Source organism: Manacus candei, unplaced genomic scaffold (genome assembly GCF_025592945.1).
Source record: "Manacus candei isolate 608988 ecotype Guabito, Panama unplaced genomic scaffold, ASM2559294v1 h1tg000052l, whole genome shotgun sequence".
In the NCBI taxonomy this organism is placed as follows: Eukaryota; Metazoa; Chordata; class Aves; order Passeriformes; family Pipridae; genus Manacus; species Manacus candei.
In genome coordinates, this window is record NW_026138100.1 from 1156819 (window position 1) to 1182672 (window position 25854).

Here is a 25854-nt window from a genome sequence, read left to right on the forward strand (position 1 = left end):
TCAGGGAGCGTTTTTTTTTAAATAGGACACTACACAATTTTGGAATAGGTAGTGGACTTTTTAGATGATGTCCAGGGAAGTTGTAGTGAGCCAACGCAGACTGCTAGAAACAAACTCTCACCAGTTTGTAAGGCTGATTTTTTCAGCTGCTCATCATTTCAGTTTTTCCCACTGCAAAGGTGAAATTGGAACTGCAACATTTACTTATCTCAAGCACTTAGATGAAGGACTGTAGAAGTATCAAGTGTAATTTTTTCATTTTTTAAATACCAGCGCAAGTCAATCCATGCAGGAAATACAATGCAAAAATCATACAATTGCAAGACTGTAAAATCCTTTTTCTTTTCTTATTTAGCTGGTTCCTCTCATGCAAGAAAACCACCAGACTCCAAGTCTTCTTCATCACCATCTCCTTTGTCCGCATCATCTCACCCCAAAGCCTCTAAGGAGACTTCCAGCAAATTGGGCACATCAGGGACTCCCAGGGGCAAGAAAAAACCTGGGAAACAGTCAACCCCACGAACAGCACCAGATGGGGCTGCTTCTTCCCCCTCAGGTGCCACAGACAACAGTTTGGAAGTGAAGACAGAAAAAAACAAGGCTGAGCAACCTTCCATAGTAACTTCTGAAATGGAGGACACAGACCAATCGAGCAAGCTTGTTGTCCCCCCTCCTCCCACCGCTGCCCCTCCTCCGCCTCCACTTACACCTCCTTTCCCTGCTGCAGCTGGTCAGCCTGCTGTCTCCTCAGATGCCCAGGATGTGTCAGACAGCTGTGTGGCAGGGCCATGCAGCCCTGGATCAGATACTAAAACTCTTCTCCAGACTGAGCATGGCACAGATGAGAGTCTGAGCAGTACGGCCCTAGGCAGAGGTCCAGATGCTAGTGGAGAAGACACAGAAAGGTAAGACAGTATTGCTGTCCTGGGTGAGTGGTAAGACCCACAGCCAAGGAAGCCACGTTTCTTTGCAAGGGATGCTGTAGGCACACAGGAATCTCTTCTGTTTCTTCTGCTGACTGGTAATAGTTTGTGTTGCATCCCAGCACAATTTGTTCCTTTCCAGTGCCTTTGAGCCATTCACCTGCAGTACGTCATGTTTCCCCAGAAGATCATTGCTCACAACCTGCCTCTTACATCATTGTTTGGCTGACACTGCTGTCAGCAGTTCAGCTAGTAGCTGGTGACACTTCTGTTTCTCTCTCATAAAGGCAAACAAGAAATTATGCTGAATTATAAGGGGGTTTACTTTTTTTTTTTTGTGGATGTCATTAAATATCTCGGTGCTAAAGCTCTAAATTCAATGGCTGAATTTACTTGCACACTTGAAAACGAGAGTTTCAGGCTCCAATTAGTGGGTCTTTGGTCTGTCACTGCCTAGTAGCTTGTATAAATCTCAGGTACTGTAAAAACTAGTCAAGAGAAAGGTCATAATTACACTTTTTAAGCAAAATAGTTGGCAGCAAAATGGAACTGGCTTAATGATTTATCTTTTCCCTGCCTCAAGAACCAGCATCTTTTATATAAACCCGATAGAGTTTAGTCTAGATGCCAGTAGCCTAGAGACCTGCCTTTAAATTCTTGCTGGTACATCCCTGTCAGCATTACATTCCTGTGCTACATCTCCCCTTGCTCTACCCTTCTTTTACACAAAGATTTTCCCAAGGCAAAGGGCAGTCTGCTGCCAATTTCCGTGGTTGTCAGTGATGGTCATGAACATTTTGGACTCAACTGCAGTGAAACTGTATTTACAATAAATAGAGTTAGGCTTCCAGAAAAGGAAGCTTTGCACTCCCATCTGCTCTCCAACTCACTCCTCTTACCCCCAACTTTATGAATTGGTTTTCTCTCTTTATTATGTACTGTTGGTCCCATCCCACGAGAAATAAAAAACAATTAGGATTTGTCTTTATATAGTCTTTGCAGCACATGATTCCAGATTGTTTGAATCCTTTTTCCTAACATACATACATAGATACATACACACATCTGCATACGTTATAAATGTTTTACATATGTACATTTTTTAGAAAGGTATTAGTTTGAATAACAGAACTTTTCATACTTGCTTATACAATCTGTCTCCCATTTGTGTTCTGTTCTGCTTGTGTTAATGTATCACCGTCTGCTTACAAATTAACAGCTTGGCTATGAAAGGAGACCAAGAAGTGGAGGCTCCAGACCAGGCACACTCTGAACCAGTGGAGGAGGCTGCTGACACTGGTGCCCCTCATGAGAGTGAAAGTAGCAGAGAGAGCCATGGCAGTGACTCAGACTCAGATGGGCCGATACTGTACACAGACGATGATGATGACGATGATGATGAGAATGCAAGCGCTGAAAGTAAGCATCCTGCTTAGCTTCTTAGCTGCAGGCTACCTTTTGCAGTTGCGTTATGTGAGCATGCCTGACCCATGCTAGTGTGAAGCAAAGAGAGAGATGACTGCAGGGGCTGGTTTTAGGGGATTTAGTATTTTGTCACTACTGAGAAATGAGTGTCCTGCTTCTCCCAGACAATTGTGATCAGAAACCTGCTGGGGCCTGTGCATGGATGAGAGCAGTGTACAGATGGGAGTAGAGGTGGGAGGAGCAGGTTCAGAAGAACCTGAGGGTGGAACAAGGCCTCCATGTTAGGGCATCACAAGCCATTGATTTGGCTCACCTCTGTCACAAATTCCTTGTGTGAGTTACATGTGTGGTGGATGACAGAGGAAGCCCATCAGTTGTCAGCTTCACTGTCTGAAAGTCATTTGTTCCTCTTTGATCAGGATGTTTTAAGCATTGGAGCGACCTTAACAGACAGAGCAGATCACAGTAGTTTACATCTAAGTTGTAAAATTTCATCTGAGGTCATGACTCTATCATCACCCTAATTGTGCAGAAGCCCTGCAGCTGCTGAAGGGGTTGTCCTACCCCCATTCTCCCTAATCCCTGCTCCCAGCTGTTCGCTCTTCCCTTAGGCCAGCACTCAAATTCATTTTTGCAGCAGTGGCTGTTGTTGAGCTGATTTTCAATATAACTGGTGGTTCCCTGATCCAGCTCACCCAATGGCTGCTCCTTTGCTTGGGCAAAGAGGTGGCAGCAGCAGCTGTTGGGATGGAGAGGCAGGCAGCCCTACCTCTACTTCCTGCAGGGTGGCCATATGTCAGTATAAAATCACTACTGAACCATTGCTTGAGAGCCTTGCCCACAGGTGTTCCGGAGGAGGTGCTTCTCTGTGCTCAGGGAAGAAGTCCTGAACACCAAAGTGCTGTGTACCAAAGTGGGGTGAGCAAAAATGAACGTGTGTTTTTTATCTTGGCCATTGGTGCGGCAGAAGGTGAAGTGCCAGGTAGCTCAAGAGGCTGAAGTCTTCTGCAGTTCTGTGTTGGGTTTGAATAAAATCCAGTGTGATAGAAACAAAAAATTCATGTATTCAGGTAGCAGCATGATGTCTTATGAGAAGTGAGCTGAGAGCCTGTGGTCTTACCAAACTGCCTTACATGGTGAAAATCTGCCAGCCTAGGACATATGTAGCCCACCTTGGTCAGAATGTCAAGACACAAGGGAAAGACTATAAAGGGTGTGAAAAATACCCTTTCTTCCACAGCTGGCTGGAGCTAATGCTGACCAAGCTGCAAGGCCCTTGTCCCTACTGTGTCTGTTTTATGGATAAACAGATTGCTTCAATGTGTTGGGGTTCCTGCCTAGGTTACTTTACAAGCACTCAGAGCACTTCTCTAAGCTGTATTTTTTGTTTTAATTTATAAATAAGTTTAAGATGACAGTGGTAATTTATTGGGAAAAAAAACTGAAAGAATGAGGGAAATGATGATAGAATGAGACTAAACCATTTAAGGCTGAAGAAAGAGCAGCAGGTTGCTAAATATACTAAGTAGATAAATAAGCCAATCTGTAATGTATTAGACTTCAAAGACACTTAAGTGTAGATTTGTCATTTTTATCCTATCACTTCACAGATGACAAGTGATGTTTGTATCAATTTGGCTGGTAGCTTTTTCCTCCAAGCCTTTTAGCTTTTTATTTTTGAGAACTGAGCTAAAATTTTTCTTTTGATGTTAATTAAAATTCCTCTTCTGCATGTGGGAACAAGGTTGCTTTGGGGAGGTATTAAAGTTTTTACTCAGAGTTTGCGTCTGTAACCTAAGCATAAATGAACTAAATCTACCCTACTCTTCCTTTCCTCAGGCTCTTTGGCAAGTAAAATCCGTCGTAGGGATACTCTTGCTATCAAACTTGGCAACAGACCATCTAAGAAAGAATTAGAGGACAAAAACATCTTGCAGCGTACATCTGAAGAGGAAAGGCAGGAAATCAGACATCAGATTGGAACGAAGCTAGTGAGGTATCAGTCTCAGGGTAAATGTGATTTGACTGGGTGGAGGTGGAGGAAGAGAATTAAGAACACTGGGTTCATGTTTTAAATGCAACCCAATATGCACTGCAGGATCTTTGTGGTATAACTGTCTGGAAAACAGTAGCTTTATTTCTCACAAAGCTTTAAAATGTCAATAATTCATTTTTTGTTCTGCAAGGAACAAATGTGAGAGGTTCTGGGTTTTTGGGTTGTTGGGTTAAAAAAAAGGAAAGAAGAAGAGGGTAACAATGAGTCCACAATAATCAGTGCTATCGTTCAGGTTTTTTCTCAAGTTGGTTGGCAGGAACTTTCACTTGTATGTACACCCATCTCAGACAGAGTCATAGTTCCTGACATACAGAGCATGCCTGTGCATGTTTGTCCCTTCTGACTCTCCCTATCCTCCTCCTGCTCTCTAATTCCTTCATTATTCGTGTGTTGGTTCCAGCAAAAGAAGTGGAAGGAGGCTGACTTTGCAGGTCAGTGTCTGTTGTTTTACTGTGCCCACCTCTGAGGCATGCCTTTCTCATGCTGTTAAAATGCTATGGGATATATGTTACTTTCTCTTTCTAGACCTGAGAACATTGCATGAAAATATTTCACTTGCCTTTTTACAAGCTTTTTTTAAAAAAATCTTCATGTCTCTGAGAATAGACTACAGCATGTCTGTATTTTGCCAGATCTGTCCTTGTTTCTCTTGGGCTCAGGAATGTTGTCCAGACAGATCTGGAGGATGTCTTGTGTTGGTTGGACATTTACAGATATAGGATAGTCCAGTTGGTACTGCTCCAGTACAGAGTAAAGCAGCTCTGCATTAACATTTAGAAGCTGAGTTTGTGTGTGAACTGGGAGGCTGGATAAGGCACCTATTTAATTACTTAACATTAAGAGTGATACATCTATTGCGTAGAGCCTGAGGGTCACTTTTCTTTTTCTAATAAAGTGGTGTGGTTGTTATCACCACTTTCCTAACCAAATCCCAGCTCTGGTGATCACATCCTGCTTGTCAGTGCTCCCTCAGGGGCTAGAACTGCAGAAGCTGCTTTGGTTCCTCCCCTGATCTCCTTGCACAGGGACATAGTGGGTTCTGCTGGAGAGCTGACATGCTCCCCATACAGCTCTGCTTTGGTGACAGGAGACAATGTCTGTGTGTGTCAGGGCTGTGCTCATACCCAAAATCACAACGAAGTTTGACATCAAGTTCCTTAAAAATTCCCAGCGTGGTGATCAACACTTGGCAGCATCAAGGTCTGGTGGGAAATCTCTTTCCACAGCTCAACTAGGGTCAGGGTCTGCCATTCCTTTGGGACACATCTGGAAGTCCAGGCATGATTTGAATTGGATGAGTTTCACGAGGCTGAAGACAGTTCGTAGTGACCTGTGTGAGTGTTGCTGGACATAGGAGCACCTATCTTTGACAAATCTGCAAAATAAGTTTTACTGCTAGAATTTTTCATGCTCGTTTTCTCAAGTGAGCAAGTGAACTTGTTTAGTAAACATAGAGACAACATCAACCATGTTCTTTACTATACAAACCAGAAAATTAAAATCTCAATTTGGTTTTTTTTGTAAGGGCAGTTGTTATATATAGGTAACTAAATAAAATTAAGTTTCAGTTAAATCTCCCAATTGTACTGTATGTACAATTCAGTGACAAATGAACAGCTTATGGGTTTTGTTGTTGTTTCTTCTTTTTAAAAAGTTAGAAGATTTGCATTTGGAATATCTGATAATAGTCTTACAATTGCACTACTTATCATAAAGATGGTGCTTGGGAACAAAAGAAGATTTATGAATTCTTTCATAAAATTACACCTGTGAGGAATTTTAATTTGTGGTGCAATTTCTGTAGTATTATTCAATTATCAGTTATTTACGTGTTCAAGTGGCAGCAGTACATCTTTTAAAACAAACAGCCACTCACTACTATGGTTACATGTGCAGTTATAACTGTCTGGAAATTACCTGTGCTGGCAAAGAACAGCACAGCCATATGAGAAATACCTTTTGACATTACAAAATGTGTTCTGTATTACAAATTGGAATTTATTATTTGAATCTGGTTTTAAATCAGTCATTTACTTTGTTCTCACAGGAGACTTAGCCAGAGGCCTACAACTGAAGAGCTAGAGCAAAGAAATATCCTGAAGCGTAAGTATTTTATTCAGGCTTCAGCTAGTATTTACTTAGGAAATGAGCATGTGTTGGATTCATATGGAAGCCCATAATTATTGCTGCAGTATTAGATTCATAACCAGAGAGAAATTATGTTCTAGAAAATAATGTGTCAACACTAGATTTATATACTAACCTGTAACTGTGGCCGTGAAAAGAGCATATATTCAATATGCCAAATTTTGCTTGTCACAATCCCACTTCTTGAAGGTGGTCCCAAAAGACCAGGAATGATTTAGATACCCCTTAGAAGTAGTTCTAGGCTAGTTGACTTTCCACCTAATTTTTATGAGGAGGAGGAGAGAATATCAGATGTAGGAGGCAAAGGTAGGATGTAAGGGCAGAGGTTGGAAGGAGGAGTAGAAAGAGGTAAGGCAGAGTGTTCAGAGGAAGGACAATAGGTATGTGCCGAGTACTTCAGCATGCTCGCCTTCATATTCACTTTTGACATAAATGTCTTCTGTACTGAAACCTTCATGAGACATTCTCACCAAATATCTTCCCATTTATTAAATCCTTCCTCAATATCCCTGCTGGAAAAAAAGTCTTTAATTCAAATAGTCAAGGGCAGAGGAATGAAGTACATTAGGTATTTATCCTCTATTCCTGTTCTCCCATTTACTTATGTTGGTTTTGTTCTTAGGCTGGCAAACTCTTCAGAACAGGAAGTTTTTGTCTTCCTTTATGAATCTTTCCATAATATGGGTGTTACCCAAACACATAGTGTAGCAGTTGCCATGCCCAGCTTCATCTAGCCCTGTATTCATTCTACGGGAGTAGCTAGTATTTGATGGTTAAGTAGAAGAAATAAATGAAGAAAACGCACGTGCAAGTCTTTCACACATACCAAAAAAATAAAAAAATTCATCTATTCTTAGGACATGAGAACTTTTCACACCTCATGAAAGAGAAAGAATAATGCTGTTATTTCCAACAATCATTCAGAAGAGTTGTGCAACCCTGATGTGCAGCATGGTAATGGAGGGAAAGAAAATGGGCTGTTTGCCTGACAACATCCATGGACTGATGACTCTGTCACTTTATCAAGCCAGCAAATCAGAGGAGTCAGCAATTATTGGCTTTCAGGCAACCATCCGTGCTAATAAAATCTTACTGCTGTTGTACAAGCTCTCAGATGCCAAATAGCTCCATGTCTGATTGAAGAGGAAAGCTACAGTTCATATGTGCACAAAAAAGGGGTCATGGGACTCCTATCCAGCACCTAATGTGAATAGACTTCCTAAAACTGCAATTTCTGAACCTATAGATTGCATAGATAAATAAAGATAAAATTTGAAATATGAATATTTTTTTATATCACAGATTGCTCACGCTGGACTATGTGAGAAAGGTAATTCCAAAACATCTTTGGTGGGCCAAGATATGGCCACTGAGCTGGGAGTACCAGCTGGGCTCCCTTATTGCCCTTTCGGTCTCGTTTATCTTGAGATAGCTAACCTAGTAGTGAACCTGCAATGTATTTAATATCACTTTTGCCAATGTTTTTTGTATTCATTGATTTTGCAATAAGTAGCTCAAGACTTGAAAGCAGTTAATAGATTTCTTCTCCTGTTTCTACTTGTTTACTTTAAGCTTTTGGCAGTGTACCAAGCGTTACACTCAGTGCCTCCCGCTGTCCTCCCCTGCTGCTGCCGAGAGGCCGTCTTAAATAGGCAAGGGAGAGCAAAAAATACAGGCTGGGGAGCAGAATGGTAAATCACAAAAAGTCACAGAGTCCCTGGCAAGCACATGGAGAATCCAAAACTGCTTTTTGCTCATCTCTGAGATACAAAATATTTCAAGTTGAAAATGATCTGTAAAAAGCAAAGTGAACCAAAGCAAGCCAGGATTTGTGGTGACAGTCTGACTAAGAGCCCTTTCAGGGTGCAAGTTCTCTCTCAGCCCTAAGGCACTCATATTTTAAATCAAAATTATTTCATTCCATTCCCATGGATCATTTGAAAATGTTTACATGTCTTAAATGCCTTTGTTGGTGTAGTTAGCTTTTGTGAGTAAGTTGGGATTTCTTTCATAAAGTTTCCTTCTTCCTGTTTTTAAGCAGTGGATGGGGAGGAGGGGTTATATTATTGCATGTATATAAATTGCAGCTAAGGGGAAATATTGTTTTGAGTAATATTTATCATAGACTTTGAGGTTACATTAAGCAGTAAAGGTCCAAATGTTTACTTCAGAATTAAGTTCAGCTCAAATCCTCTAAAAGGTTAAAAAAAAATCCTTATTTTTTTCTCTTTTTTTTGTATATCCAGTTAGTGAGGAAGTCTGTTTTGCAAGAAGTTTTGTTTTGATAATATCACCAGATAAACCAGTTACTGAAAATCCTGTTTCCAAGTAGGATCGCAAGGCATTGCAGGTGGATTTCTATAAAAACTGTTTGAATAAAACTATCCAGACTTCTGAGACTTCCCATACTAAAACAAAATTATGATAACTCAAGAGTCCACTTGAAGGAATACATAAAGCCCTCTGTTTTTTATAAAGACAGGTTTCTTGTGTACTGGCTTTGAACCAACAGTATTTATAGTACTGCAGTATGGCAAAGAAACTTTCTAGTCTTCCAAGAATTTCAGATTAAGATAACTGTATTTTTTTCCTGTATTGGTAAAGGACAGTGAACTTCCTGTACAGTGTACCTGCATGCCTGCCAGTAATGGCTTTGTAGAAGACAGGGTTTGGCTTTATAGAAAACTGGCTTTAGCTCTCAGTGCTAGTTAAGGAATATTAATGTAAAATCAGGAAAGAGAAAGAAACCACTTTGTGTGTTTCAGAGCACTGCGAGGAGCAAGTGCTTTGTTTGTCTTTTCTTTCTCTTTCCCTAGCAAGCCCACAGAGAAGTCTAAACATAGCTAATCCCATAGGGACACAATGGAAAGTTCAGTACTCCAGGAGTACTTTCTGGTCAAGAACAGAACAGTCCTCGGGCAGGAAAAATTCTCTTTTCTCTTTTCCCCTTCTGCTGCAAAACAAATGTCTCAAAGAACAGAAGGTGACCAAATTTAACATGGCAAAAGTTGCAGGAGCAATAAGGTATAGATGCCAGGGAGGCTGCTGATTTGACTTTGGAGAGAGGATTGTTTAACTTGATGGCCACAATAAGTGATGATAAACAAAATTGTTTCAGTTAGGATTCAGAACCCAGTTTTACCTCTTAGGAGGTGCAGGCAGGGAAGGAGGGAAGCCATAGTTTTGCTGGGATCTAACCAGAGACTTCTGGAAGCAAAGGGCGCTTGCTAGGCTGGTCCTTTGCCAATGAGGCAGCAGCGGGACATCTGAGGAGGGGACTTGCAGCTGGGAATGCTGTGTTTATATTTTCTTTCTCCACGCTACACAGATTAGATCTGCTTTTAAGGTGGAAAGCAGAAGTGTGTTTCTGTGCATTAATGTGTTCCTGTTTGGGCAAGTGAGTCACCTGCAGCCAGATCTTGGCCCTCTGGCTGGAATTTTCCACAATACCTGAAGGAACCAGGAGCACTAGACCCATTATTTTTAGCATCACATATCTTCTAAACTCATTACAGCAACTTCCAAAACTTTTACCTTAAAAGACCAAAAATACACTGTAGATTTTACTGTTTGAAGGAATTTGTATCCAGGCAGTGTTTCTGTAGCACCAGGCTTAAAGCAACGCTCTGCCCAGCGGGCCAGAGGTGGGAAATTGGTGCTTTAGGCATGAGTCAGTGCCAGAGACAGAGGCCTGTTTGCCAAACAACAGATTCAGTAGATTAGCAGCAACCACCAGATTTCAGTCCATTTCCTTTAGCTCTTGAGTTTTATTCCTAGAAGTAAACCAACTTGAATGTATAAAATACATCCTGTCCCCGGACCTCTCACACAGAAGACTATCTGTTCCCCATGGGTTTGATCCTTCCTGCTTTGCATCAGGAGTGAAGGAAGGGCCTAATGCCTCCTGCTGGTATTGTCCTCTAGAAGATGAGCTGCCAGCTCTCTTCGACAGCCTGTTCCAGGACCTGCCTGGACCTCTGCCCAGCAGCTATAATGACGGCCTTGTGTGTTGCCTATTTTTGGGTGTTTTCCCTTGTTCAGTTGTCCCTTTGTGCAGTCATCTGGTACCCACAGGGAGGTAGCTTTACAGCTTGGGATAGGCAGCTAACCTTCAACCTTCCTAAATGTCCAGACTAACTCTTTTACGGTATTGTATCCTCCCTCAAAATATAGAAAAACAGTATTTCAGGTGACCATGCTGTTGGTAGTTCCTTAAGGTATGCATTAAGCAGTCTGAGCCCCTATTTCTTACGTGAAGCATCTTGTTGCTGCTTCTTAGGAGACACTGGTTTAGATAGCAAAGAAATGTCAAGATATGAATAATGCACAATTTATTTTATGAATTAAGTTAAGGACAGTACAGTGATGTGTATATTCAGCTGCTTTTTTTTTTGCTATGTCTGCTACTGGAGAGTTTCCAAGGTAGACCATTCATGAAGGGACAAAATTTTTTATGTCAGATGATTCCCAGGTGAATGGAACCCCAAATTAATAGTTTGTGTTTAATTACCTCAGCTACAATGTCTACTGATTGCAAAGACAGGATCTTTAAACAAAAGCCTGCAGATGATTTATCTGTCCTAAAACAGCTAGAGAGCTTTCGATTTTTTTTTTAGGTGAGGATTTTATGAAAAGAGTACTCATTTAAAGTCCAAAGTCCTTAAATACACCCAATTTGTTTATTGATAGATATATTAATTAAAAAATTTAAATGTAGATTAATCTATAACTCTTCATACTTCAGTTTTAGTCCATTTACAGTTCCTCTACGGAAACAGACCATCAATTTCTTTTCCATTTAAGAGAAAAACTATTAATAAACCATAAATTACATCCACGTTTCAGTATCTCAGTAAAATCACCACCAATGTGAGATCCAGCCTAATCCTGGCAGCAAGACTGTGAGATTGCATCTTGCTCTTGGAAACCTGGGGTTTGTGTTGGATGCTTCTCACAGAGCAGATCTTGGGCTGGCGTTGCCTTTTTCCTACTGTATCTTTCTTCTTTTTCATTTTAATAATTTGTCCTGTTCTCCTTTCCCTTGTATTTTTCTTCTATGAAAGCCTTTGAGTTAGCAAAAGAAATCTGCAAGTACCTCAAGGTATCCTGTTGTAGCATTGCCTCCAGTGTGTAAGTCATGATACACAAACTCTTCTGTAGCCACGTTACCTATACTAACATAGCAAGCTGGACATAGGAAACAGGGCAAATACGACTATACTAGGATTTAAAACTGCCTTTTCATCTATACAGGTTGGCTGTATCCAGAGCAAATTAATTCCTTTAAATTTATAGTTACCCTTGAACTATAATGTGGTGTCCGTAATCCTAAACCGCGAATAAAACAGGATCAAAATTTTATGGGTATCTCTAGGTAGGATATTTCAGAATATAACCATCAGAGGTGGACTGAAAGGGCAAATAATATTCTGCAAACTGTACATCAATCTAGAAACATGCTAAGCCCATATGAACATGTCTTTGTAAGTGTGCTTTTCACTGTCAATCAAGAAATCAAGTTTGGTTAGCACAGAAATTTGTTAAAACCACATTTTAGTCACATGCCCAAATACATTCCAAAAATGCACGTGTATATTTGTGCTGAACTCATTTATCTGGTATAGCCAGTGGCCCTTAACCAAGAAAAAAAAATTTAAGTAATAAAACCAATTTGCACTAACAAATGACAGTGAAACAAATTTCATTGATTCATTGTGTCCTGTAGCAGTAGAAGATGCTTGTCTGATTAAATACTCAGAGCAAACTTTTTTCTTGACACTTATGAATAACTAGACTCTCACTCTAAAGTCAAGAGATGGCATGTTGGAAGTAAAAGCAACAGTGAGTTTTTTGTTAAAATAATTAACTGAAACATTAGGCAGGTCTTTCAGGGTACTTGCTTGCTGATGCACAGAAAGGAAATGACGGGCACCTCCTCTTTGCTGTGCTCATGACCCACAGTTGACTTGAGATGTCTACAGAATCGGGGGAAATGCGGATAGGGAAAAGAATGAGAGCAAAGAAAAGCCAAAAAGCAGACAACACGTGCAGCACCATCCAGAAATATGAGGAAATGTGAGCCAGGACTTAAAGTTCTGAAGCTTTCAACCAACAGATATACATTATGTGCAGTTATAATACTTAAATATTCACTCCTTTTTATCTCTTCTGAAAACAGAGAAGAATGAAGAAGAGGAACAGGAAGCCAAAAGAGAAATAAAACGTAGACTCAGTAGAAAGGTGATGATGTGTTTTTTGTATTGTGTATTCGTGAAAATAGAATTATGTTTTATAAGAGTCTAAAAATCATTGTGTAGACATTACTTCAGATGTCCATCAGTCATATCCCCAGATTAGAAATCTGCTTAAAAAGCAGTACAAGCCAAATCTGTCTTGGGGGAAACTCCATCCTGTCCAGTTTCCCACAGCTGGAAAAGCATACAGAGTCTGGCCATGCTTAATATTTGTCTGTGTAAGCAGGGGAGATAAGTGACACGTTTCCTCTGTGAGCTGTCACATATGTTGGAGGGCAGCCACACCTGTAGATCTTAGAGCAGTGAAGGGGGCAGCAAAGCAATGTAAGCCCTACAAAATCCCTTCACCGATCTTCTAACCACATTGGTGGTCCTAGCTTCTGCAGGTGGGATCATGCTCATTGTCCCTGGAAATGGAGCAGTTATGGGTCTGCTGTTCTGGGACAGGATGTGGGGAGTTTTCATAAGTATCTCTAGTCTGCTCTTCTCTGCAAAAATACAGTTTCCTTAATATGATCATCCTTAGTTAATTAAAGTGAATATTGTTTGAGGTGAGCGAAACAATTTGGCATCATAATGACCCCCAGATGGTCAAAACCAATTTTTTTAGTTAGGCAGGTAGTTCCAAATCCTGCTTATTTCAGTATTACAGTTTAACACAGCAAACTGTATAATCATTGATGCAAATGACCTAGTGGAGTAAATGCTGTGACAGTTGCAAAGTCGCAATTAATATTTCAGGGATAACTGTCATGATTCCCTGTGACCTGCCTGACGGAGACTATTTTTATAATTGAAAAAATTAGGTTGTACTGCCTCCCCATTCCTGTGCAGCACTCCCGGGATGGTGCCTTTTTATAGACACCTGAAAGTGACCCTATTTAGAAATACCATTAAAGTTCTCTTGAGATTTCATCATACCCCCGGATTTTGTTTAACTTTATTTCATCTTATTAAGTGTATTATTTTCTGCCTCCTGCTTACAGCTCAGTCTGAGGCCTACAGTGGCTGAACTTCAAGCAAGAAGAATCCTTCGATTTAACGAGTATGTGGAAGTCACGGATTCTCCGGATTATGACCGTCGTGCTGACAAGCCTTGGGCCAGGCTAACTCCTGCAGACAAGGCAAGGGACAAATGTAGATTATAAGAAAATGCTTGCATCTGTTATTTTTTGTGGAGTTTTCCTCTGGTTTACATTCTCTTGATGCCAGCATCACCAATGACATCTGCTGGAGACAGCGAGATTGTCATGGTACTATTGCTTGCAGATAAGAAAACCCACTCAAGTGCCCACTAAGAGCATATTTGCCACCTCTGTTACGACAGTTCAGCCCAGAATTTCTAATCTTTTTTCCTAGTTTTTCTAATTTTTAAATCCTTGCTAAGCCAGATAAATGCTTAGCAAAGGTGGCCCTGACCTGTGGAATTCAGGTGAATTCTGCCACTGAGAGTTACTTTTGCAACTCATATGAGTGCAAAAAGGTAGAAGCTGCCTTATCCTCCTCAGGGATCTTGGCCACAACAACCAGTGCAGGAGCTGACTGCGTGCATGCAGTGCAGCTTCATGGGAAATTTGCCATGAAGCTGCACTGCATGCACAATTTGCCTAAAACGTACAGCTTATAGTTCCTCTACCTAACTACAAATGATGAGACAAAAGATTCTGTGACTCTCATTTGAAAAAGAGATCAAAGATTACCATAAAATACTCTTCCATTTCCATCCTATACCACTTAATAGGAAAGGAACTTAAAAAGGAAAGCTGTAGGATTTAGGTAGCAAAAAGTACTGGCCCTTTTAGCAGTGGATCTGAACCTACTTTTATGGAAGTCCGATGACATGTGCTTGACATGAAAAGCGACATGTGCAAGCACTCACTGTCTTTTAGCTCAACATGGTGAAGCACTAATTTTATTTCAGCTTGCATTTTTTAATATTAATATTAAAAAACTGCCAGCTCATCTTACAATCAAATGAGAATCTCATATCAAGTCAAGATGGAGACATTAAAAATGTAGCCAGAAGTGTTTGTATGTGTTGTTTCTGGGAGGTGCTGAGCACTGTCTAATCCTCACATAGTGTGTGGGAGATTAGAGCACCCAGCTCCTCCACTTTGACCTGAGTCCAGCCAGGGTACACTGAACTATTAAAAACAATGGAGTTTTCTACCTACTTCAGTATAGCAGTTTTTAATTTCAATTAACTTTGTAATGAACAGGTGCCCAGGGCTGGTTCTGTGAGCCCCATGTTTGTTGGCCTTAGCAGAAAGGCATACCCAGGGTTGCCTGGAAACTCCCTCACTCGTTTTTTTTCCCAGGGAAGTCATTCTTCTAATTCCAGTGGGAGCAGAAAATTGTACTGTAACTATATTAAGGAGCTGGAGCTCTAGTGTCTTTCCTGCTGATTTGGTGCTCAGAAATTGCTGCCCCTTTCCTAGCTATAACAGCAGTTTCATGTAAGCATGCTGTTGTGGCTAAACAGAACCATCCCCTGCTTAAAATGAAGTTTCTCATTTATGAGACTGCAGTCTGGTGATGCTATAATTCTATCATGCTGCTTGCCTGTTCTGCATTGAAAAGATACACACCAGATGACATTTCTTCAGGGCTTAATGAAATGATACTGTCTTTATTTAAAATAGTGAAAGAAAAGAGTAAGAATAAACTGCCATTTCCTTTCACAGTAAAGGTAGGAAGGCATGTGGCATAGAAATAAAATCCCTTGTAGCATATTGGAATATTTCAGAAATTATATTTATTACTTGATGAAGTAAATTGCTTATCAGTAGTCTCTCAACATAAGCAACAAAGCATTTACAAATGTACTGAATTTTTGCTGTTCCTCAGTATCTGCCAACTGAAAACACAAGTCCAAATATTTCGTGACACTTTACATAAAACTAATCAAACTAAATGACTAATTCCACTTTAAAAAAATTCCTGTTCATCTTGCATTCCTGAAGACCTGATTCCAGTGGGGAGATAGAGACAAGGCCCCTGCTGTGTGCACAGTGCCTGTGCAGGTGGAGTGACTCACCAGCTCCTCAGGGGCTGTGCCTGGAGATACATCCCCCTCCTGGCTGCATATCCATCAAGTGATTGCAAAGTAACCCAATCCCTTGCTCATTTTTGTCTGTAGGAAGTGCCGTATTTCGTATTTCAGTGGGGGCTTGGTTCACCCGTTGAAGTAGATTTGGTGTTTCTTTGTTTATTGTTGGTGCTTGATGCTTTGGGTTTCTTTGTACTGTAAGACTGCTTCAAACAGCTGTAATTGAAAAAAGTAATTCATGTTGATGATCAGAAATGTGTGAGAGCTGTGGATTATAGTAAGGGAGACTTGAAATGGGAACTGTAAGGAAAGTGCAAAAGGTTCCTTTCATATTCATTACTTTCCTTAAAATTCATATTTCATATTCATATTCATATTTCAAATTAATATTCAAATTTCATATTTATTAGGCAGCAATACGGAAAGAACTGAATGAATTTAAAAGCACAGAAATGGAAGTACACGAGGAAAGTCGGCAATTTACCAGGTGGGTGAATCCCTCTTCTTGCATAAGTGTGAGACATGGGCATGACAGCAACCCTCTGCCTTTCTGCAAGTCCTCTGCAGCTGTGTCATGATTTGTATGGATTCCTACCATGAGTCCCCTTGAATTTCATCAGTGATTCTGTTAGAATTCCCAGTGATTCTGTTAGAATTCCCAGTGTTGCTGATGCTATCTCTAGTTGGTACAGCAGTGAAGGTGACTGCAATGGATGGGTTGCACAGAAAAAGATTGTTTGGGGCATCTAAAAAATAGTCCTTTGAAAGAACTCGGTGGTTCTCACAGATAAAGTTAGTAGTCCTCAAGTGCACAAAAATAAAGGGATTTCCTTCTCTGGCAGCACTCCCTTGCTCATGAAAGTATACATTTTTGTAGATGCATTTGCTAAGTGAAAACTATATGATGTGTTGAACTTCAGAAAAGCTTGCCAGTCTTTTGGCAAGCTTTCTAAGGGTCACCTAGGTGCCTGGCAGCAGTTTCTGGGGAACAAGATAGATTCCCTTTTTGCCACTTCTTATCTGTTAATCTGGATTTGTTTTATTCTCTGCTTTGGATAACACCAAATTGTTGTCTGAAGCATTATTGTTTTCAAGAGCTCTGAAGTGTCCGTAGTTTTTAGCAGGCCTTAAAATTTGGCAGTTATTCCTAGGGGGAGGGAGACATTTCCTGTCATCCCCGTGGCATGTGTTCATGCTTCTTGGAAGTTACAAAGGCTGAAAACGGACACCAGCAAGCAAAACTTGATGTTAGGATCAGCCAATGTTGCGTACACAGTATTATTGTCTTTGCTTCTACAGAGAATTAAGTCAAATAAAAATAATTGCCTGAGACTGCATCCTTTCTGTTTCTGGTTACTGTTTCAACCAAACCCAGGATCCAAGCTAGGGATCCTAGTGTGAACCTTCTAATTTAAGAGTGCGTAACAGGAAAATTCAAAATGGGATATGGATGTTTCATGCCTCTTCTGCTTCATTGCCTGATTTCACAACTTCAGTGATTCCTTTCTCACCAAAACATGGATATTTTTTTTAATAATAATGTAAAGTTACTTCTGTGTAGATACAACATGAACAAATTCATTTTCAGAAAATCAAACCAGTTTCACAGGCAGCAAACCTAAGCCAGGAGATTAAACAGGAGGCAAGGTTTTAATTTAGTGTCACATTCTGACAATTAGAAAATGTTCTTTTCAAACATGGAGATGTATATCTTCATTTGGCTTCTGATGTAATTGTCTCTTCAGCTACTAGGTAGTGTATCTTTTTCAGAATATATAAAAATACCGCTTTTTAAAAAAAGGACATCCCAAGGTAGAGAATAAAAATAGCAGGTATAGAAACCAACTCCCTGCTTACATTGTTGTGTTTCCTGAGTTGCACTGCAATATCGAAGCATAAGTAACAGATAGGCATGAGTCATACAAAAATAATCGGATATTTTTTCATGAGGTTTGAAAACAGTTGAGACTTATTACAATTGGATTTTTGAAACCTGAACCAGGAATCCAGTGGAGTGACAAACCAGTTAAAAAGTGAATTATTTTTTTCAAAGAGGGCCTTGGAAAATGGAGCAAAAAATAGGCACAGCCAAATAATGGTAAATACAGGCAATGGTTCCATAGGGTCCTGAAAGAATTTCAGCATGAGAGAAATCAGGTTCTCTGTTCCCTCTCCACCCTCTTTTGTTTCACTGATCATTTTGTGGAGTCACTGCACGGAAGTCAGAAGAGTAACACTAGAAAAAGCTAATTAAGAGCAAAATAAGGTGCAGATGTTTTAAGTCAATTGCAATTTTGAAAATAAAAAGAGATCCCATTTCCTCTGGGACCTCTCATTAAAAATTATGTAGTTTCTGCTACATTTGGATTGATAAAAAAAAAGTGATTTAAGAAAACCATAGACAGAAGCCTCTAGCTAGAGAGATTGATTCTTTCCAAGGAGATCACTGAAATAATGCAAACCAAAAGGCACTTGCATTGGCAGCTGGTTAACAAAGCCTTATTCATAAAGTTCTGTGATAGAATGAGACAACGAAGCTGCTTACTAAACAAAAAATAGTTTATAGGATATGGTTTCCTATATTATTACAGATTAAATATAAGATGCTTTAATATTCTAATCAGTACTTACAACATATTTGAATTGTTAAAATTTTATTTTAAACATGGAAAATTAAAATTGTTCATCACTTACAGCAATGCCTGTGGGTTTAACTGTTTTTCTACTCCTAGTAATTTAGACTGATTCTTTCTGTTATTTCATGAGAGAATCCAAGAAACCAAGTTTCTAAAAATAGAGAAATACATAGAAGTTTGGAAAGAGGATATTAGTTAATAAAGTGTTTCTAATGGAAATGCTATATATAGTCCACTATATTGTTCAACACAAATACAAAACCCCTATGTCTTTACTGCAGTCCACTGTACCTTCACTTAGCAGATGAGCTGCATACTTGTGAATGTCAGCTTTTGTGTACACCTCCTTTATTTGAGAAATGCATCCCTGTATTGTACTGAATCAGCTTGTAATGTGGGGTAATGTGTGGCTTGTTTTCTCTTCTCTGGAACTGTTAAGAGAAAATGTGTCAAACAAAAACTTAGGTAAATCCATTGTATTATGTGCATCATTACCTGTGCCTTTTTTCAAGCTGTTGCATATTTTACTACTTTATGGACAGATACATTTTATAAGCCATTTAAAGAGATATTTATGTCTGATGATAGATACATTAAGAACCTGATACTGGTGTCCTTCTTACCCTTTTGCTTGGATTCATTACATTTAAGATGAGTTAGAATTTCAATTGCTGTAGGTTCCTAACTTATTGTAGAAAAGGTTGGTGACACCTTTTGGAGCAATCCATCTCTCTAGCCATCATACAGGCAATCTGGAGCAATGTACATGCTCTACCTAAAAGCCTAAAAAACAGTGAGATATATTTGGGCCTTCATGTGCCTCAGTTGAAAATAGGAAGAAAGCATCTGCAGTGCTATAAAAGTTGTTGCTTACTTTAAAAAAAAGCAACCTTTTTTTAGCCTCATTTTGCACAAGGATTAAAACCCAGAAATTTAAGTCTTATATCAAAGCTTTTCCCATAGTTGCTACTGTCATCCAAATAGTGGATGCAATTATGGCTAAATCTATACTGGCAAACAAAACAGAGTGGACACTGTTCTCTGGCCCTGAGGCAGGCTTGGCATAGCTTGAATTCATACAATTAACCTATCCCTCTCATGCCAAAACAGGGTGACGTTTCCCCATACCCAGCTTGCCTGTTGTCCTGTGCTGATGCCAAACACGCCCAGGCAGTACCTGAAAGAGCTGGTTGACCCAAGCCAAACCATGCCAGGGACCACAGTGACAGGTTAATGGTATGGACAGACAGTGATACACCAGTGCTTGAGCCACACCAAATCCCTGTTTGGTTTTATAAGTAGAGAGAGATGGACAGTGAGTGATAATAGGTGTGCCTCTAAACACACATAGACCAGGAAAATCAGGAATAATTCTGTTTGGGCCAAAAAAGTAAACAGCTATGAGTGCAGGATGAGGATCAGGTTCATTTTCAGTTGAAATAATATAATTCCAAGTTTTTTAATTTATCTTTTCAGGTTTCATCGTCCATAACAGTTTGACCACATCCCATATTTCATGTAACAGTTTTCTTTTGGGAGATCATTGCATCCTGAAGACCTGAGATTGCACTGGAACTTAAGTATGAGTGTGTGCTACAGTTTACCCTCACGTTAATGAAGAAAGTGGCCCTCGTCTTTATCAATGGACAAATGATTTGTCTAGGAGGAGAACTCACGTGAAGCATTTGTCCGTGTTCAGACAGACCACAGTCTGTGGCTACCCCACACAGACAAGTTGGTGGACTTCTTCATCAGAGCTCCACAAGTCAGGAAGTGCTGAAGACAATCACTTGAGAGCCTGGCTACCAGGAACTCATCAGATTTCATAGGGTTGTGACTGAGGGTAACTGCGAGGGAGGGGTTGTGTGAGAAGGACTGAGAGCTGGGGGAAGAGAGTCTTCACTTGTCAGTCCACAGAGAAAAGTGGAATGGATGGAACTGCCTAATGATGCACAGTGGGAAGAATTATTTAAAGGAAAAAAAAAAAGAGTGTGTGAGCAACTGTGCATGTTTATTTGGTTTTTTTTAGTGGCTACAGCCTGTCTTAAAAAGACAGCAAGCCATAAGTCCTCATGTTACCAGTACTTTAGTGAAGAACTGTCATTTTCTTTGGTGCCAGTAAATACAGTTGCCAGAAATTAACTCATCTGTCTTTTTTAAAATCCCAATGTGCATGCTTCAGGAAAATACATTGAACATTCATACAGAAAAAGCCACATATTTTTTGTTTTTTAATGTTAACATACTCTGGATCCTCAGAAAGACATAAAGAGGATTTGAAGTTTGATAACGTTCAATGAAATGCTTCATGTTTAGAAACACTCCCTGCTGTCTGTCACTTGCCATTCAAACCAGAGGGATCATTATCTTTCTCATCATGGCAGGCAGTGGTGACTTCGACATCATGCCAGTGTGAATCCAAAAGCAGAATAAAATTAGGCACAGAAGTCTTTGCTAGTATGCTTGAGGAGTGATTACTAATGTGACTTTTTCCATTTAAGGACTCTTGCATTGCTTTGAGGAAGAACTCCCAGATGATCAGTATGTCTTCAGCCAGTGGTCCTGTAAAAGTGAAGGAAAATCCTTGGAGTGTCTGCAGCCTGCTTTTGTTCAGTGTGAAGAATGCTTCTTAGATTTGTAATTTTTTATACTATCTTGAAATAGTATATGTGAATACAGTACTATTAAAATTAAGTTGTATGGAGTGTGAAAGGCAATACATGATTTTTCTAAGTTGGCCCAAAGGCCCATTAAAAAGCCCGTGGCATTGTTTACACTAAGAAATTTTCTGTCTTATATTAGCACTTATTTATCCTTTGATTAATGTACACAACATTTGGGGGGTGGGTCTGGAATTCACATATGCATACTTTTAATGCAGTATTACAGTATATTTGCTATTTATCCTTTCTAATGTGTGTACATATTACAATTTATTTTTGTCTTTTATGTGCCCTGTTCAGTTTTTAATTATGAAGTGTAAGTATTTCCTTTTCTGGCAATAAAAGATCTGTGTAGATGTGATTTTTACCTCAGTAAATCTGCAATAGATTCTTGTGGAATGTTTTTAGTTTATAAAATTGAAGGTTGTTGTTTTAGATGTCAGCCTAAAGGCAGAAAGGCAATTTGGTGGCTAAAATTAGATATCCCTCTTCAGTGCTATTTACAACAAGACCAGGTTTGCATAAATGGGGTGGATTATTTTAGCAAAGAGCACTTCTAATAACAGGAGAGTGCATTCCAACAGCCGTCACTCTATTATTTTTAAAGAGATTGGTAAACCATTTTTAAAGAAGATTTTTATGACGTTAGGATCCCTTACATTTTAGTAAAAAATCTAATGAGGTACAAGGCCCAAAATATCAATAACGAAATAAAATAACCATCTACATGCTTGTAGTAAAGAAAAGCAAGCAGCACCTTCCTTTTTTAATGGAATCAATAAGAGCCATTAGGATTCCATTTGCAGAAAACAGTTTAGCTTCTGGGAGGCCCATCATTTTAAAAATACAGAAACACTACTTTGACATCAAGGAAGCAGTGAAAATGTATTCTTTGGCACTAAATCATGCAGGAATTATCAAGCCATTAGAGTTAAGGTTTGTCAGCAATTCTGGTACAATGCTAATTTTTATTTTTAGAATTTGATGAGTAAACTTAAAACTTACACTAGAAGAGTTCTGCTTAAACTTTTTTTTTTGCTGATGTTGCCAAATTTAGAAATGTGCGTCCAAAATCATATAAAGGTCTACTATGTTGACTTTGAAGTAAAAAACACAGTATTTCACTTCAAAGGAAACAAGTGAAGCAATTAAATAGACCTCAGTGTTGCCTTAATCCCATCAAAACACTTGAAAGCAGCCAAGATACTAAAGGCAGAAGGATAGCTGTTGCACAGGCAGAATAACTTGGACAAAGATAAGGTAAGACTATATATACTTTATATAAGACAGTAGCTCCTCTCACGTGCCAGGGTACATATGGGTTACACAAGCAAAGTAAAACTTGTTAAACTCTTAGGATGAAGTTAAATACTTGACTTTGCAAGAACATATTCCTCTATTCTAGGCCTGGAGCATGGATGGAAAGTTATGTGCTGCCTTTTCATTTTAATAGTTAAAATGCAAAGGTGAGGATACAACTTCTAGCTCAGACTTCTTCAAGCTGCAATATGTCATAAGAAATGAGGATACTTAGGTGAGGTATCATTTAGGCTTTTCCTATCCTCCTTCTGGGGTTGGAGGTTTTTTTAAAGTATTCACTACAAGCCATTGCTAGAGGCAGAACACTAGCCTCGATGGAGATGCTGAGTTAATTTTTAATTTCTTTTTATTTTTTATGATAATCAGATGCATTCTTTGACCCACAATTCAGCAAACTAATTAAACAAATTTATGTAACTGGACAAAGGATTTATTGAAACTTATGTAAAAATGTAGTATGCTTGCAGAATTAGAACTATAAACTATCCATTTTGTATTATACCCACACACAGACATAGAATTGTATATACTATTTTTATATTCTAAAGATCAACAGGCAGAAAAACAACAGTTGGAAAGTGTTATCCATGCAATAAAAAATAGTGAGAATTTGGTATGTCACTATGCGAAGTGAAGCAAGTTTGCTTTACCTTATTGAGCTGCCTGAAGTCTGTTTCTGCTGCATCTCCTAGCCCTCTGTATCGATGATTTGAAATGTCTTCAAGTTGCATCAACAGCCCATGGGAAATAATATGCTGTATACTTGTCTATGGGGCCGCGTGCCTGTTAGAAGATAAAAATCAGGATAAGTCCTGAGAAATTAATAAGTGAGTAGTCCTCGAGGAAAAAATAAAAATATGCTGAAAAGGCAAAACAAAAGTAACACTTTCCATGTGACACATAGTACAGTCCAGCTGGCTAATAGGGTATTAATAGTATATTAATTTTTATCAAACTGGACAAATAATTTAAATGTCATCCACAACATATGACAAACCTTACACATATTATACCTAATGTTCCACAGAGTCATATATGAACTCAGATGTCTACAGCCATACAAAGAGAAAATTAGTAGCTTGAAGTAGTGGTTTCTGAAATTACCTCATATATCATGTTTATCAGTAGAATCATGCATCATACCATGTTGCTGTGGGTGCAAAAGAATGGATGCTTAATCAAATCCTAATTTCTTCTTCATATAAAAAATGTAAATGATTCTACAATGTCTCTTGTCTCTCTCAGGTAATACATATTAGTCTTTTTAGCTGAAATACAGTCTATATGAATTTTCTCAAATTGTAATATATATGTTGACTCAACAAGTACAAAAAAAAATTAAACTAAATGCTAATGATTACTTAAGCTAAATACCATTTCAACTGGTGATTTGAAACATGTTAGGACCAGGAGCACCATCTCTTCAAAATCACTGAAAGTGTTCACAGCCATTTGTAGGTCTACAAGACTGCATTTATTTGTTGAGTTTATCATTTACCTACAGTTGTCCATGTCCCTTGCTGTGGTGGCCTTTCCTGACCTCTGATGTGGTGTGGGGCAGGGCATACCCACCACCTGCTCTGGCCACACTAAGTACCTCTTAGAGAAGCACCATAGCCTCAGTGTTGATATGTAAAAACCTTATCAGGTGACCACTTCTTATTTTTTAACTTGAAAATGAAATGAAAACTGTGAAACAAAGGCATTAAAGCACCCCTGATATTAAGAAATTAGACCATTAGACCACTCCTTCCAGGTGAGATTAGTGCTTTGTTTCCTGTAGAAATGCTTCAAACTCAGAGCTGTAACAAGTACTACTACAGCTACATCAGAGAATTCGTTTCAAAACAGCAGTCAATTAACCTGACTATAAATTTAATCTGAGCCCTAATTTTGTATCATCATAAAGTGGGAGGAAGATCCAGGCAGCACAGACTAAAAATGTCTAATCTAGTCTGGCAGCCTGGGAATCAGCTGAAATCCCTTCATCGGCTGCAGCCGGCAGGGGTTGGAGCCAGGGTAGGAAGAGCCACACTGTCACCTGGCTACCTAGCAGGACAGGTCTGTGCGAGCACTGCTGGCATACTAAGCAGGGACTAGAATATCCACCCATGTCTTAATGTCTGTTAATGCTTTAATGATAAAGCAAACCAAGCTAAAAGCCTATGTTTGCATGAAACTGTCAGGCACACCTGAACTGCATCTTTTAATGCTTTCACATCATCTCTTTTTGGTAATTTCTTAAGGAGTTAAGACCTGTGCCACTGCTGCAAACTAAAATAAAAACATACTCAGGGTGAAAAAAAAGGATAGACTTGCCTCCTGCCTTTACGGGCCACATTTAGTTCCATTATTGTTTCTATCCGTATTCTTACTGTACAAAGCTCAGTGCAATGCTCACTGCTGGGACCTAGATTTTAATAGAAAAAGTGATTCTGAAAGCTTTTATTAGGTTGATGCAAAAATATTTTGAGGATCAAATTTTAAAAAAAGAAAAAAAGTAAATTCTCTAGAATAGCTTAAAGCTTCTATTTAACAGAAATCTGGAAAAAAAACCCCACCAAAACTCATGGAAGTATATGTATAGAGAGAAAGGGAGAAAAGGAGTGAAATGAACATATTTTGCTGTAATGTTTCTATTTATTAACTTTAATAATTAATAAGTTCTTGTTTCACTTTGTCAGTTCCCACCTTGTTTCAGGTTTTTAATGGCAATAGATCTCATATGAACTAGATACAGCATATCACCAATATTTTCTAGGAGGTAAATATTGCATTGGATAGAACTGAAGAAAGTAATGGTATTCCCTGTATCTCCTTGTTCAATCATTAATTCTTTGTATTAAAAAAGTCTTTCAATACTATGTCAAATTCAACAATATTTGAACATTGTTATGATATAGTAAAATGTTGCTGAACAAATCTTCTCTTCTTTCACTACTTTGTGTGGTGGTATACTGATTTGTAAACTTGCATAAATTTTGGAATTAAAGAAATACTGTGTTTTGGATTATTATTTTAGCGGGTGTGATTTCAAACAAAGATATATAAATGACTTGTTTGAATGGGACTGTGTGCGCAGGGTGGGAAGGGTGTGGAGATGGCACGTGCTTAATTGCCTGCAACCATTCAAATAGCTTTTAAGACTTCTTTTTTTTTTTTTCCCTAAAAGAGAAATAGAATTCCATTTACAACCAAACCATAAATCTGAGAGAGGCACAAGAATGCTGTAGACCACATTGCTGTACGCTCAGGAGCTAATAAATTGCGTCCCCTCACAGCATTTTACAGAATATCCCAAACAGTAAATAAAGACGTTATTAGTATGCCATGCTTTGTAGACCCAAATGTACCTTAAACATGGACCACTCAAGAACATG

The 25854-nt window shown here is 39.0% G+C and overlaps 1 protein-coding gene across 6 annotated transcripts in view; it reads left to right on the top strand.

The window, feature by feature from the left end:
* PHACTR2 (phosphatase and actin regulator 2) overlaps positions 1–21515 on the top strand; it is a 126443-nt gene extending 104928 nt beyond the window's left edge. For 5 of the 6 annotated variants that reach the window (XM_051801524.1, XM_051801528.1, XM_051801527.1 and 2 more), the window contains 8 exons: positions 356–905; positions 2143–2342; positions 4188–4344; positions 6452–6507; positions 12731–12792; positions 13793–13930; positions 16266–16342; positions 19968–21515. In XM_051801524.1, coding sequence (XP_051657484.1) covers positions 356–905; positions 2143–2342; positions 4188–4344; positions 6452–6507; positions 12731–12792; positions 13793–13930; positions 16266–16342; positions 19968–19983 — 1256 coding nt within the window. In that variant the 3' untranslated portion in view covers positions 19984–21515. Of the gene's footprint in view, positions 1–355; positions 906–2142; positions 2343–4187; positions 4345–6451; positions 6508–12730; positions 12793–13792; positions 13931–16265; positions 16343–19967 lie in introns of those variants that run through there. The other variant, XR_007906929.1, reaches the window with a different exon arrangement.
* The last annotated feature ends 4339 nt before the right edge of the window (positions 21516–25854 follow it).